The 16,858-nt window shown below is 42.1% G+C and overlaps 1 protein-coding gene across 1 annotated transcript in view; it reads right to left on the reverse strand.

Annotated features, from left to right (window-relative positions):
* Positions 1–16,858, reverse strand: part of PTPRT (protein tyrosine phosphatase receptor type T) — a 764,724-nt gene that overhangs the window by 206,801 nt on the left and 541,065 nt on the right. Inside the window, exons 10-11 of the mRNA XM_056844110.1 lie at positions 4,389–4,590; positions 1,175–1,277 (exon numbers count right to left, since the gene is read on the reverse strand). Of these exons, the coding sequence (XP_056700088.1) occupies positions 1,175–1,277; positions 4,389–4,590 (305 nt within the window). The remainder of the gene's footprint in view (positions 1–1,174; positions 1,278–4,388; positions 4,591–16,858) is intronic.

Below are 16,858 nucleotides of genomic sequence, written 5' to 3' on the forward strand. Positions count from 1 at the left end.
AAAAAACATAACCTACAAACAGTGTTTAAACCCACCAAGAAAATACAACAAATGCTACGATCAGCAAAAGACAAAAGAGACCCCCTCACCTCTGCAGGAGTATATCGTATACCTTGCAGCTGTGGAGAAGTTTACATCGGGACCACAAAACGCAGCATACAAACAAGGATAAAAGAACATGAAAGATACTGCAGACTTGGCCAACCTGAGAAATCAGCAGTGGCTGAACATGGACTGACACAAACAGGACACAGGGTCTTATTCCAAGACACTGAAAGACTGGACAATTCTACCAACTATTTTGTCAGATTGCACAGAGAAGCCATTGAAATTCACAAACATCAGCACAACTTTAACAGAAAAGAGGAGAGTTTAAGAATGAATAAGGCTTGGCTTCCTGCCCTGAAACACCTCCAGACAAAGACAACATTCAACAATAGCCATACAGATTAGTTTTGGATTACACACATTAACAGATCACTTCAGGATACAATGGTTCCATATTAACATACCATACCCTCATTAGCACATTATCTTGATACTTACAGGACAATACTTTTGCAGGACAATACTCAGCTCAAACCCAACCCCTTTCTGACTATATATTACTCTTTCTACACCCTTGACACTGAGAGACACTGTCCTTCAGTGTTACTACTCTGAAGATGCCTGCCACAGTTGCTGGCGAAACGTCAGGAAAGAAAATTCCAAGACCACGGTTACACAGCCCGGATAACCTACAAGAACCAATGAACTCTGACCGTGAAAGCCTTCGACAATATTTGTAAACAAGATTTGTAAACAAGAAGAAGATGAAGATGATGAAGAAGAAGAGTTGGTTTTTATACCCCAATTTTCTCTACCTTGAAGGAGTCTCAAACCATCTTACAATCATCTTCTCTTCTTCTCCCCAAAACAGATACCTTGTGAGGTAGATGGGGCTGAGAGAGTTCGGAGAGAACTATGACTAGCCCAAGGTCACCCAGCAGACTTCATGGGGAGGAGTGGAGAAATCAACCTGTTTCACCAGATTAGAGTCTGCCACTCATGTGAAAGAGTGGGGAATCAAACCCAGTTCTCCAGATCAGAGTCCACCACTCTTAACCATTACACCACACAGGCTCTCAAGGAAATTTAGAGAGCAAATGAGAAGAGCCCAAGAAGAGTCTTTTACCTGACAGGTGCTCCACGAGACTGTGCTGGCTTCAGCATGACCGTGATTGTCGTCTCCGTTTCATTCAGAGGAGAGTCGGTATCATATTCTGGCATCGATGGTGCTGCGGAGCAACAGAATAATCCATGCATTAGTTACATCATGAGATCTGAAGTCTGTCACATTGCACTGACAGCTCAAAGTCCCATGATACAGTTTGGAAGGATATGAAATAACAGCAGCCCCATTTGCTCTTCCTTGAGGTCCGGGATGGAAAAGAGTAGGATATAATTGTGATTAAAGCAAATGAAGAAACAAGAATCTGAAATATGGTGCCGTATTACTGTAGGTTAGATGACATTTTGGAGTAGTATTTTCCTAAATGCTATCTTTAAGGCATGTAGCATAGACTGATTTTATTTAACTCTGTTGAAAAGTTCACATCTTGGGCTGCAGATTATTCCTTGCAAAAGCTTTTTATTAAGGAAATGGTACACTCAGTTGTACACATGCTATCATTCTGAAGTTTCTCCTGCAGTTTCCCAAACTGCTCTTTGAACTTGGGAGAGTTAAAAGAAGAGCTTTGGAGGCATCTTCTGAAAAGGAAACTCTCAGAGGTGCAAATTAGTAGAGCACACACTTCCCTATGGATCAGGGCCATTAATTATAAACTTGGTAAGGATCTCAGTGCTGGGCTATCCTCTCATCTCCCGAAAACTCTCTTATCCATATTTATAAGGGTTACTTCATGCTACATAAAACAAATGTTAAATAGCAGTAATAGCAGAGTCACACACTTAAAGCAGACTGTTGTATTTTTACACCCACTTATCAGAGGTATAATGAGAACATTTTTACACATATCCCAACAAGCATGGTTGCACCCATAATGGTCAGGATCCAGCCTGTGTCCACTTATGTGATTCCTCTAACACAAATGTTGTTACTGGAAGCTTGTATGGTATGCACATATAACTAGAGGAACCCTTTTAACAAGAGTTATTAAATGGACTATGAATGGTGAAGGAGCAATTATGAGAGGTAAGCAATACATAAACTGGACAAGTTACATGGAAGGAAGAAGAAGAAGAAGAAGAAGAAGAAGAAGAAGAAGAAGAAGAAGAAGAAGAGTTGGATTTTATATGCCAACTTTCTCTACCACTTAAGGAAGAATCAAACCGGCTTACAATCTCCTTCCCTTCCTCTCCCCACAACAGACACCCTTTGAGGTAGGTGGGGCTGACAGAGTACAGAGAACTGTGACTAGCCCAAGATCATCCAACTGGCTTCAGTGTGTGTGTGTGTGTGTGTAAAGTGCCTTCAAGTCATAGCCAAATTATGGCGACCCCTTTTGGGGTTTTCATGGCAAAAGACTAACAGAGGTGGTTTGCCAGTGCCGTCCTCTGCACAGCAACCCTGGTATTCCTTGGTGGTCTCCCATCCAAATACTAACCAGGGCTGACCCTGCTTAGCTTCTGAGATCTGACGAGATCAGGCTAGCCTGGGCCATCAAGGTCAGGGCTACTGGCCTCAGTAGCAGTGGGGAAACCAACCTGGTTCACCAGATTAGAGTTTGCCGCTCACGTTGCGGAGTGGGGAATCAAACCTGGTTCTCTCCAGAGAGAGAGCGTCCTCCGCTCCAAACCCCAGCTCTTAACCACTACATGAGGAATGATCATGAGACAGTCAGTATTATCAGCTGTGCAAAACAGTTGCAAAATATTCCACATTCCCAATTAATGTATATTCTACCTACATTATTTTTTAATATAAACTAGTCGAGCTGATCATTTAGCTCACACTGCTGTGATCTTTACTGCTGAATTTCCAAAATCCTTTTTAGTGGCCAATAAATAAAATGTGCATACTCTAATTAATGCCTAGGAAATAAGCATATCACAGTCTCATTCACAAATTTATTATGCAGAAAGTGGTGGGCAAGGGAAAGAGGTTTCGTATGTGAAGTTTTCAACAGGAGTCACAACTCAGTGCATCAAATCATAAATCAGATATCTAATAATAAATCTGCACCCCATACAGATTGATAGACACAGAGAATGTAGCCTGGTACCCACACTGGTTATTTTTCTACATGACGCAAGTTTGCAGAAAAACCCAAACTTAAAATGCATGTTCAAATGCTGAGATCTTGCAATGAGATGTCGTGTGATCTCAGCTCCTATTTTTAGGGAGGAAACTGCCCGTTATCTGAGCCAGTCAGGCTGAGGCAGAGGTATTTGGGGCAGGTGGGTATGCAGGCAAGGGGCAAGGGAGAGGAGGATCTGCCACCGCCTCCTCAGTCGGTTGGGCTGAGGCAGCAGCATTGCAAGAGGAAGGGAGAGCTGTCACTTTCACCACCGTCCCCCTTCTGCTACTGGTGTCGCAGGTGGGTGGTGGGTAAGTGAGGTTTGGAGCCACCACAGACCCCCTCCCCACCATGCAAGCAGTTCAGCCATTGCAAGAGAGATAGGGCATGGAAGCTGTTGCTACTCCCCCTGCTGCTGGTGAAGTGAGTGGGCAATGGAAACTGCAGCAGCTCCTCCCCACTGCCACCTCTGCCACATCCGCCAAGCTGGCCTGGTGGGTGGAGGTGGAGGATGGTATCCTCCCCCATACATCTTAGAATTATAGAGTTGGAAGGGACCACCAGGGTCATCTAGTCCAACCCCCTGCACAATGCAGGAAATTCACAACTAACTCCCACACACACACCCCAGTGAACACCACGCCCAGAAGATGGCCAAGATTCCCTCCCTCTCATGAACTTCCTAAGGTCATAGAATCAGCATTGTGGGTCTCCACTTGTAATAGTATAATTTTGTTCATATAATTTAGTTTAGTTTACTTTGAGGTTCCTCAGAAATGAAAACTGGGATGGGGGACATCTTTTAGGTTCCTCTGAAATGAAAACTGGGATAGGGGGAATCTCAGTGCCAGAGGACATGCTTCTCATCACTGAAGCCCCATCACTGTTTTACAATCAAAGTGATTTTGCTTGGGAAAGCCGTCCTGCTTCCCAAACTCTACATAGCTTCCCTTGAGATCTGCTCCTTGCTGATTTAAAGAATGCCAGATAGTTGGATGCACCATTTTTCAGATTTTTTTCAGCAATTCCATTTTTACTAGAGGAATTTGCCTTTAAAAATCCAGACTGGAATAGTAAGTACTCCACGTTTGAACTACAAAAAATTTGGACAGAAACGGAATTCTCTATCCTTCCTTATCAGTGCGATACCTGAAATTTTAGTTGCAATCCGTGTGGTGATGGGAGGTCCAAAACCCTTGACCGTGCTGGCTTTGATGGTGAATGAGTACGTGGTCCCTGGGTATAATCCTACGAAGAGGTGGTGAGTTTCATTTCTTAGTTTGAAGACCTTTCCCCTTTGGTTGGACAGGTCAGCAGTGGGATCTAGAGAACCAACAGCCTTGTATGTAATCTGAAAAAGAAAATCATGATGGTTTTGTGATTTATTAAGCACTATAATGCCCTTCCCTGTGTAAATCTTTCATACTGGACCGACTGGAAAGAAAATATGTAGCAGATGTAGACTTAACTGGTTTGTATTTGCATGCCATCAATCTGTACAGGAGAATTCACATCCATTTGCTTTTTTACTATAGAACATTGTTACACATTTTATACTGGATACAGTAAAATGTCAGAAGTTTGTGAATGTTGGTGCTTATTGGTAATTTAAAACAGTTGGAAGGCCAGTTGAAAAAAAAATATTATCACTTTACTGTTGAAAGGATCACTGAAGGATCTGACCAGCCATGAAAAATTTACTGGTCCTAACTTGTGTATTATTTCATACAATATTTATAGCATATTACTACTTTGTTCAGATGCAAAAGAGAAATCAATTTTGTTGAACCATCTGACAGTGACTGCAGAAATCTCCAGGAGTTCTTGCAATCGTTATGTTGATACTGTAGATAAAACAATGGACTAGCCAGACAAGATGGAAAAGAGGTGTCTCAAACCAATTAGAGAACCTACCATTAAGTTCTCTGAACTACATTCTTCCAAAATAAAATCACCCCAGTTACTACTGAAACTGAACACTGAAAGCATACACTGTGTGAGGAATGTTTTCATAATGTTCCAACCTTGACTCATACTAGTTTATTCAATTTTACGGTCCTTATACCAGACATAAAATGTTTGCAGGTACATTGTCTTACCCAAACTGGCAGTATAAAACAATACCTTTTGGTTAAAACACTATACAAAATATTACTCTCTTTAAAAACTGGTCAGCAATATTAAATTAAACAATCAATCCACTCTACAACTTTTCATTGAATCATAGAATCATAGAGTTGGAAGGGACTACCAGGGTCATCTAGTCCAACCCCCTGCCCAATGCAAGAAATTAACAACTACCTCCCACCACATCCCCAGTGACCCCAACCCTCCTCCTATCATGCAGGATCCCACAATCAAAGCACTCCCGACAGATGGCCATCCAGCCTCTGCTTAAAGACCTCCAAAGACGGGGACTCCACCACCCTCCGAGGCAGTGCATTCCACCATCCAACAGCCCTCACCGTCAGGAAGTTCTTCCTAATGTTTAGGTGGAATCGCTTTTCTCTTAGTTTAAATCCATTACTCCATGTCCTAGTCTCTGAAGCAACAGAGAACAAGCTAGTTCCCTCACCAACATGGCATCCCTTCAAATATTTAAACATGGCTATCATGTCTCCCCCTCAACCTTCTCTTCTCCAAACTAAACAAACCCAACTTTCTAAGTCTCTCCTCATAGGGCATGGATTCCAGACTTTTGACCATTCTGGTCGCCCTCCTCTGGACACGCTCCAACTTGTCAACATCCTTCTTAAATTGTGGAGCCCAAAACTGGACACAGTATTCCAAGTGAGGTCTGACCCATGCAGAATACAGTGGTAGTATTACTTCCCTTGATCTAGACACAATACTCCTATTACTGCAGCCCAGAATTGCATTGGCCTTCTTAGCTGCCATATCACACTGTTGACTCATGTTCAGTTTGTGGTCCACTAAGACTCCCAGATCTCTTTCACATGTACTGTTGTCAAGCCAACTATCCCCCATCCTGTACTTGTGCCTTATGTTGTTTCTGCCTAGGTGAAGTACTTTACACTTCTCCCTATTGAAATCCATTTTATTACTTATGGCCCAGCTCTCCAGTTTATCAAGGTCATTCTGAACTCTGACCCTATCCTCCGGGGTATTAACTACCCCTCCTAACTTGGTGTCATCTGCAAATTTGATTAGCATGCTCTCTATCCCATCATCCAAGTCATTTATAAAAATATTAAATAGTACTGGTCCCAGGACAGACCCCTGTTGCACCCCACTGGTCTTCCTCTCCAGGATGAAGTTGTGCCATTAATGAGCACCTTTTGGGTTCGGTTGGTCAACCAATTACCAATCCACCTAACAGTAGCAGTGTCCAGCCCACATTTTACTAGCTTTGTTTCAAGAAGATCATGGGGGACTTTATCAAAGGCTTTACTGAAGTCAAGGTACACTACATCTACAGCATTCCCCTCATCTACCCTACTTGTCACTCTTTCAAAAAAAGATATGAGATTAGTTTGGCATGACCTGTTTTTGAGAAACCCATGTTGACTGTCAGTGATCACGGCATTTCTGTCTAAGAAATGCTATTTAGATTTCCTATAATTAAATACTATTCTACAAAACTTGGCTGCTAACTTTGTTACCTGAGAAAATGCATCCTTAAGAAGGATGTTAACTCTAATTAATTCAGGATAACCAGTGCTCTTTCTTAAAAGAGGGCCAAGAGTCTTCTCCCTGTCCTCCCTATAGTAACTGCACCTAAGAAGGGCGTGTTCCAGTGCTTCTGGTTCACCGCTGTTGCGGGGACAGAGCCTTTGTGAGAAGGAAGTCTTTTTGAATTTTTCTTCTAATACTGCAGAGGGCATAGCTGAACATCGAGCTAGAGTAAATGCTCTCTTAGTAGTGTTTCCTTCTAACATCGAAAGGTATGTCACTGGGCAAGGGATGTATTTGCTTTTGGCAGATGCCCTAAAAAAAAGCACTCTAGCTAGATCAGATTGCCTTTTGGTGTCTTTTATTCTTTGTTCTACTATGACTATAATTTGGATATATGAAAGAATTTGAACTGAAATATTCTGCCATAAATGGGGCCAGGTTTGCCTCGGCACAGTGTTTCTGAATTTTAAAAATGTGTGATTCATTGCAAAGGGTTATACAATAAAGATAATATTTCATTCTTCATGATTATATTTCTTACTTCAATCCTCGCACTTGTTTTCAGAACATTTTATATAATGTCCACCTGATAAGGCTGGCACTGTTGTACAAACCCAGGCAAATATTCCTGAGTACACCTGACACCTGAGTACACCTGAGTACACCTGACAGGAAGAAAGTAGACTCCTTTGAAATGTGGTGTTGGAGGAGAGTGTTACAGATACCATGGACTGCCAAAAAAAAAAAAAAAAATCAGTGGGTTATAGATCAAATCAAGCCTGAACTGACCCTAGAAGCTAAAATGACTAAACTGAGGCTATCGTATTTTGGTCACATTATGAGAAGGCAAGAGTCACTAGAAAAGACAGTCATGCTAGGAAAAGTTGAGGGCAGCAGGAAAAGAGGAAGACCCAACAAGAGACGGATTGACTCAATAAAGGAAGCCACAACCCTCAATTTGCAAGACCTGAGCAAGGCTGTCAAAGATAGGACATTTTGGAGGACACTGATTCATAGGGTCGCCATGAGTTGGAAGCGACTTGACTCACACACACACCCCTATCTTTAGAGAGCTACAAGCCCAAAGCACACTTTGGAAATTCTGTCTGAGTTACAACTTTGCTGACACACACACACTCTCAGAGTTAAAACTCATGCCTTATTTACTAGCCAATTTCGTTTCTGTGTTCCAAATTCAATCTAAAGGTGGCTCAATTCCAACTGAGCTGTCAATATAATATACCATGCTCTACTGTTCTCTTAACCTTTCCTGATATTACAGGATCTTCACTTATTTGTAATGAAACACTGTGAATAAATAAATGTATGTTAATATGCAGGCACAACTTCAATTTTTTATGAAGGCCTTCACAAAAATCAAATTCACAGGTGAATGAAAAAGTCTTGGCGGGGGGACCAATATTTTATAACAAGGAGAAAACAGTGCATGTCAAACAAACAAAATTCTTTGTAATATTCACAACCAGGGTCCCTTGAATTTGTAACAATTAAACTTTAAATAATACACATAGGGAAAGATCACAAAATATGGTGACTTCTAAATGAAATGAATTTCTCAGAAAACATAATACAAATTATAAATGTAAAATCGTAACATTTTAACTAAATTAGATTTAACAGTTACTGTTGGTAATTAATATTTTAAAAATCCCAAGGGGCATGATCCAGCTGAAGTTGTGCATTTTATATCCCATTGATGTTAGTGTTGGTTTTATGTATGCACACTTAACTCTTTCCCACTGAAATCAATGGCATTATTCAAGAGGGCTTTTTGCACAGGAAATAGGACTGGCACTATAACAATGTAGTTCAGAAAGTAGCTTGAGGTAAAGGGTTAGGGACTGTAGACTATGACACTGTGTAGAATTCATAAATTCTGTGTCTGTAAGTAGGTTCCTACTAAATAATGTTTGCATTCCTTTAATGTGTCACATTAATACTTATGCTTTGCTTCACCTCTGGTTGCAGCCAAATTTCTACAAGTCAAATCCTATTGCGCTGTCTATTGGATTTTCTGTGCTGTTGATCATACTGACTTATTCTGTTATCCTCCTTGAGTCCCAGTAAGAAAGATGGACTATAAATAACATACATCAATAAATGTTAAAAGTATTTAACTTTAGCTCAATAGCCTGCCTTGGTTTGCCAAAGTCATAGAGGTGGCTATGAAATTGAGGCATGAAAGTCTTTTTCTAGCTCAAGCACGTAATAAAATAAACAATCCTAATGACAAATAATGATTGTCAGCCAGAAGAATTTTACAAGGGAAATGCAGGTATGCACAAACACTAAGGTTTCCAGGTCCCTCTTTGCCACTGGTGGGAGGTTTCTGGGGCAGAGCCTGAGGAGGGCAGGGTTTGGAGAGGAGAGGGACTTCAAAGCCATAGAGTCCAATTGCCAAAGGAGCCATTTTCTACAGGTGAACTGATCTCTATTGGATGGAGATCCATTGTAATAGCAGAAGATCTCCAGCTAGTACCTGGAGGCTGGCAACCCTGACAAACACATATTGGACTTTTCAAATAATTTCAGTCCACTTATAGAAATAAGAGTTTCAAAAAATATATTGCTGTTGATACTCATCTCATTCTAGTAAGGTGGTAATCACTGATGTATCACCAAGTGCAGAGTATTATTTTTAAAGTTCATTTTGGTGGAATTTCCACCTTATTCTGTATTGTTGCTATGGCTTTTTTTTGCTAATGCAATAAAGACTTAATGATGTTGCACCAATTGCAGATTAGCCACACCAAGCTATGATGGGAGAGAGAGGTGGAATGAGGGTGGTGCTGGTATACATTGACACATCCTATGGCATTTCGATTACTACAGAGCTAACTAAACAACTGCAAAGAGTAAACCGTGTTGCACTTACTTGTAACTATTGCTCATTGACTGGTCTTCTGTGCAGGCACAAATGGGACTGCACAGAAGTCACGACAATGAACGTGGAGGTTAGAGAATTTTACTGACTCATTATTTCTGAGTTTTTCCTTTACATGTTAGCATTTAGATTTGTTGTGTTTTAAATGTACTTTAGAGGACTTTTAAGCTTGGTCACAGTGCATTGGAATATTGTTCAATAGTTGCTTCAATCATAGCCTTTTATGTAAATCACTTCAAGAACAGGAAAGGCAGCTTATCCCTAAATTACTGTCTAAACTTGGAATACACAAAACATAGAGTTCAAGTGTTCATGAATACCCAAACCAGCATTGATTTGCAAGCATCATGCAATCACAGTGATCAAATGACCAACCTGAAAGCCTGAAAATCAATTTGAAACCTAGCATAATGATTTCAGGGAGGTTCTGATCAGTCTGTATTCTACTTACAGTCTAAGAGTTTATTATACAAGTGCAGATTCAGATAACTGACACACAGCTAAGTATGCACTGAAGGTGTACTACAATGTCCAGAAATAAACCAAGCTTCCAGGTAACCGGACTATGGATTGGTCAGAAGTCCGCTCCAGACTCACCACAATTGGCTGGACCACTGTTCAGCTGGTGAACAGGAGCACATCACTGCTTGAGCGGGGGGTGGGTGGGTGGAGGCTGGCTATAACTTGCCAAGCTGAGGGAACAAGCAGGGGGATACTGGTATTGATCAGCTGTTTGGCACCCACATCAACAGTTCTAGGAACCAATCTGATCCTTAAGAAAGACACTGGGACTGTCCTTCGTGTCAGAACAGTTGCCAAGGTGATAAGGGCAACAAAAGGCAAGGCATCCTCATGAAACTTCCCTGAGAAGGTTTAAACCTTGGAGGGATGCACAGGGTCATAAATTCTTGAAGCCCAGGGCTGAAGAGGAGTCCCAGGTTGGCTCCAGAGGTGCTCAGGGAGAGGACAGAAGCAACCTGGAGAGGGGAAAAGCACAGCAGTGACATCTGAGAGCCCCTCCCTTCCACGATTGAGGCTCAGTGAAGCCCTTCAATGGCAGGCTGGAGGCAGAGCTCACTATATGCAAATACAACAGGATGTTCCAAGGACTCATGTTAAGAAGCACTGTGGCAGGGTTACAGCACCATGGACAGCTCTGTGTCATGACCTTCATTGAGTTAGCAGTAGTTCTGGGCTCAGCTCTTCTAAGGAGGAAACAGATGAGGTGGAGAAGGGGGACCAGGGAGTTCCGAGCACCACAGGAGATCTGGAACTCCCAGCTCTTGAGGCCATTACCAAAGAGCCTCCAGTTGGGAACCTGCCACCTGAGCCTCCAGTAGACACTCTGGATCCAGCGACAGCTATATCTTAGCTGTGCTGGGCCTGGTTTTGGACCACCAGCCTTTCAGGCTCTGTCCCCACCCAGAAGCAGCAGCAGTGACAGCAGGCTTATTCAGTAGTAGGCCAGCAGCGATGAAGTGCCAGGCTTGCAGTCTGTGCCCCAGCTGTACAGCTAGACCATCGCTCCAGTAGACTTTGCACGATTCTGGCCCAATTAAGCACCAGCCAGATGAGTCCCAGGAGCCATTTCAGAGCATATGGGACCGCTCCCCAGTTTTGAGCGGGGAAGGAACTCTTGTTGGATCAAATGGTTCATGAGGCATCAACTCTTGTGCTCCAGCTCTTGCATTCTAGACTCAAGTTCCAGGCTACCAAGTAACTCCTGGCTTCTAAGAAGATCCTTCTCACCACAGTGCCTGGAGACAAAACACTCTGCTTTCTTCTCTTCTACCCAAAAACATTTTGAATACCTAAAAAACTGTTGTCATATGATTTACGCTCAACCCCAGTCATTTCAACAGAATATAGGTGAATTAAACTTTCTTTGAATAATACCCCTTGACTTCCATTCCATGACCAGTCTTCTAATCTCAGTGCCTATATAGTCCCCTCATTTGAATCTCCTTGTCCCTCCAGCCCTTGCAAAAATAAAATAATATAAGGGCAAGGAGGAAGGAAAAAGGGGGGAAATCTTGTAACCATAATAAATTTTGCAAATGAAGTACTTGATTAATTTAAAGTGGCTCCATCATCAACCAAAAGGGAGATTGCAGCCAAGAAATCAGAAGGAGATTGAGACTGGGAAGGGCCACCATGAAGGAGCTAGAAAAGATTCTGAAGTGTAAGGATGTGTCACTGGCCACCAAGATTAAGTTAATTCATGCCATCGTATTCCCTATTACTATGTATGGGTATGAAAGCTGAACAATGAAGAAAGCTGATAGGAAGAAAGTAGACTCCTTTGAAATCTGGTGTTGGAGGAGAGTGTTACGGATACCGTGGGCTGCCAAAAAAACAAATCAGTGGGTTATAGATCAAATCAAGCCTGAACTGACCCTAGAAGCTAAAATGACTGAGGCTATCATATTTTGGTCCACTGGAGAAGACAATCATGATAGGAACAGTTGAGGGCAGCAGGAAAAGAGGAAGACCCAACAATATCTGTAGGGGTTTTTTCATGCTGAAGTGAGGTGTTTCTGGCACAAATTCATCTATCCCTGGCTACAGTATATGTCAATTATTTTGGTCCCACCATCACACACCCTAATGTATTGCTCTTCCTCACCTCCACTGAAATTCTGTGTCTTTCCCTTCAGAAAACAAAGCCTAGCTAGCCTCTGTGTCCCAGTTCTGACTCTATCTTTGAGTCAACAGCTAGCAAGCAAATGTTTATTAATGCTGCAGGAGCCAAATGGTCTTGTGACATTGACGAGTGAGGAGACAGGACAAGAGAGACTCAAGAAATCACTCCATTCATGACCTTGTCAGGATCTGAACCTCAAGCCTCTAGGGAGTATATTCCTTGCTGATTTTTTAAAAGGCAATTATCATGCAGACCAAAACTCTGGAAACAGAGCTATTTATATGTTGAGTCTTGTCATGCTGTTGTATGTGTAGTGTAGATGAGGGAATAAACTAAGGATCCTCCAGTGGCTGTTATAGGTGTCAGCTTCTTTGCTGAAGCATTTGAGCAGCAGCAGACATGAAGAATACTTCTCACCCATTGTGATGGAAGACCTTGTTAGCTCACAAGGCCATGCACCTCTCTGAGCATTAAATATTGACTCAGTCTCCTCTGGGACCAATACAAATCCTGAATAACATTTCTAAACCCCCCTGCAGAGCTACACATAGTCCTCCTGTATGTGAATGGAGAGGAACAGCTTGACATGATGAAAATAAAGGCAAGAGACCTGATCACTGGACCCCACTCCCTCCTCATTAAATGACAGCTCATTTTCCTGTGACTGATTGATTTAAAGACATTCCTCATTTTGAAGCTTCAGTTCTTGCTCCCCTTTTTTCTGATTCAGTTAACAGTTCTTTGCCTACTATCATTGTTTTAATTTAGCCCCAAGAGCAGAAGTAACAAAGGTCATTAGATCAACATTTCTAAAATGAAAGACAGAGGTTGAGCTGTGGTATCTCATCCATGGAATTCAAAGTTGTTGAAGAGAACTAAGAGGGAAAGAAAGGATGTCTGTTCTGTGTATCTATGACACTATGGAGTAAAGAGCAGTATTAATAAGTGAATTGGATTTTCAACCCATCCAATTGACAAGAGGTCAAGTTTGAACTTTCTGTGCCAATATGCAATAAAAACATGTTTATATATTTCAAAACAGAATACTCATTAAGAATGCAGCCTCTTTTCCCCAGCCACTAAATGCTTGTCTAGCGGTTTATAACACAATTTTTTGCTCTAACAGGAAGAAGCCATAGCAAAATAAAAATTATGGAAGCTGGGCTGTTATGGGCTCTGACCATATCCTGGCAATTCTGGGGCACCCCCACCCCACCCCACCCCTGGCAATCCTGGGGCACCACAGCTGGTGCGCAAGCATGGCACAGTGCCGTGTAGCCAGAGATGACATGGGTCACCTGGCATCCATCTTGGTTGTGCAAGGCTGGCATGAAATGCCAGAGTCTGAACAGCAAAAGGTGAGCCATACCCTCCCTGGAAAGGAATGTGTGTAGCTGGGAAGAAAAAAAAGACCAAGATAAGTCATTTGCATTTCTATACTTCTTCCTGCAGTAGGATGCTCAGACCCTGCCAAATCCTGTCTGTCCATTCAAATGTTCCCTTAATCCCATCTAGGCTCTGGCCAAGCCCCTCTATGACTCACTTTCTGGTCCCCACCTTCATCTCCAAGCCTATCATTCAATGTTCAGACACTTAATGTCTAGTATCCAGCCATCATTTTATGATGTTTTTTATTGTCTAATCTTTTCATGGGCAATCAAGCCTTTTGTCACTAGTAATGTGCAGGAATTGCCAGTCATCGCCTACAGCTACATTAAGGGGTATAACTATAGCCCCACTGCCCACAGTTGGCTGCTGCCATTTACAAAAGATGTGAGCCCTACACCTGGCATGCAGTTTAGCAACAGTACAAAGTGCTGTCAATCATCACCCATTTGCCCTTTTTCATGTTCTCTTTTCCAAACTTGGTTTGACATGGTCCACTATGCCGCCTTTTCTCATCCTTGCTCTTGAGCCTTTCTGGACTTCACTTCCCTTAAGTGGGCCCACCTTTGGCCCTGTGCACCAGCAATTAAGCCACACAATTCCACTCAAAACTCCAACCAGTTTTTTCTAGCCTTTCTGTGACCAGTTAATTCTTTTCCTATGCTTTCCATGTGTGGCTTCTTGGAGGAAGAGGTGGAGCAGGCATGAATTGATAAATCATTAAGAAACCACTGTAGATGAATGCTTCAGCCAGGCCCAAGATATTTTTAAAAATGCCCTAAATAAAATTAAACCTTCTCTTTATGGAGATGTTGACTTCTTAACTTATACATAGCAGCTAATACATTTCATAAAACCAGTGAAACAGTTCTGTAAATTTCTTTCATTGAAGAACCACAGCTCAAATGTTGATTCCCTTACTCCACTTTAACAAAACAAATAAACCACTATAACCTCTATAACCTTGCTTTCTGATACCCCCACCAAGCACTTATTTTCCATTTTCAAAATAAATAAAAAGTGGATTTAGGGAGACTGACATGAAACTAGCCTTGATCCTCCCCCGAAAACTCAGTTTTGCCTGGAGTCTGACGTGTTCCTTCCAAGTCACTTGCACTATGCTGTTAACTCATTTCTTCCTCAAAGCAAAGCCATAACTAGATTTGGAGTTCATGGTGCTTTGGGAGGGATGTCTTTTCTTTGATTTCAGTCCTTGTCAGTGACAGGGGAGGTCGGTGTTAAGAGAACAGGGTACTTCCGACCTTCCAGCTATTCAGTTCTTCCATGTATCTGCCAGTTTTTGCTAGTTCTCCTTGTGATGTGGCATTAAATGCAAAGTACTTGAGCCAATGTGCATAAATATTCAATGGATCTTTACAACCTTCAAACTATGTCCTATATGAAGAAACAGAAGGTAGACAAAGCCACATCAATTTTGGCAGCTTAATCATAGATGATGATGGTGACAGTTGGTAGTTTAGGTTTTACCAGGCACTGTTTTGAGTTCGTCATGAAGCTAATTGTGAGATTAAAGTTCTTTAGGGGATAATCCTATAAACAGCTGAACATCCCAGAGGGGAAGTTTTAATCTTGGGGGAGGGGTATAAAGAGGAGGAATGTACCCACTTGTCCCCTTAAACTATCTTCGTATGGCCTAGATTAAGGAAGAAGGCAGGCATGTCACACAAAAGAAGTAAAGCAATGACAGAAGTAGGAGGCCTGTGGTACAGCTCCTCCAAAGAGTTGTCCAAAAGTCACACAGGAGTCCATATTGGATGGCATCCTCACCCATGACAGACTGGTGGATAAATTATCTCATTCCTACATTTTGGCCAAGATACCAGTATGAAAACCTGCTCTCCTGTAGGCAAGGGTGTCTTGACAAGTTTCAACTATGGGGAAGAAGGATATTGCAGAGGGCTCCAAACCACCAAATAGAAGCACAGCTGCTTGATCACCCTTCTGTCCAGATCACAATCTATTGGCAAATTGCGAGCAGTTACAAACACAAAAAAATAGTTCTTTTTATCGTTTAAAATTAGATAGTAAATGCTGTCCTGAGCATTCTCTGACTCCTTTCCCTATTCTTGTCTCTCATCCACTATCTTTGTCATACATAGAAAAAACACAGTGACAAATCAGTAACAAAAAATAGAGGCATTTTGATCCTTCTTGGATAGGAGCCCCATGGCACAGAATGGTAAGCTGCAGTACTGCAATCAAAGCTCTGCTCACGACCTGAGTTCGATCCCGATGGAAGTCAGTTTCTGGTAGCTGGCTCAAAGTTGACTCAGCCTTCCATCCTTCCAAGGTTGGTAAAATGAATACCCGGCTTACTGGGGGTAAAGTGTAGAAGACTGGGGAAGGCAATGACAAACCACCCTGAAAATATAGTCTGCATAATAAACGTCATGATGTGAAATAACCCCTGGGTCAGTAATGACCCGGTGGTTACACAGGGGACTACCTTTACATTTAGGATAGAAGAGAATGACGCATGGCTTATGTCTTTAATCTAGCATTCTAAGTTTGCTTGGTTGAACTAAACTTCTTTCACGACAGCTTTCCAGTCCAGTTGTTAATACTATGCATGTGCACATTCTTGCACTGATTGTTCCCATGGCTATCCCACCCCCACTTGCCCATCTGCCTGCTAATGCATATATCACAATTACCTTACAAAAGAGGTCTGAGTAGTAAGTCTCAACCAAAAAATCTCAAAGTTACTTTTTAATTTTTTACTATGTGTCTTGTTTAAAATTTGGAGGCAGCAGATAGATGCTGAGGAAAACTAATTGTATGGGGGGGGGGAACTGTCATCATGCAAATGGACACATCCAAACAGCTCAACCGGGCATGAGCTCAACTTGTTGACACATAATTAGTCCTTGAAGAGTCAGGTAATTGAACGCACATGAACACACGAAGCTGCCTTACACTGAATCAGACCCCTGGTCCATCAAAGGCAGTACTGTCTACTCAGACTGGCAGCAGTTCTCCAGGGTCTCAGGCAGAGGTCTATTCACATCACCTACTCTCCTGGTCCCT

Source organism: Euleptes europaea, chromosome 2 (assembly GCF_029931775.1).
Source record: "Euleptes europaea isolate rEulEur1 chromosome 2, rEulEur1.hap1, whole genome shotgun sequence".
NCBI lineage: Eukaryota > Metazoa > Chordata > Lepidosauria > Squamata > Sphaerodactylidae > Euleptes > Euleptes europaea.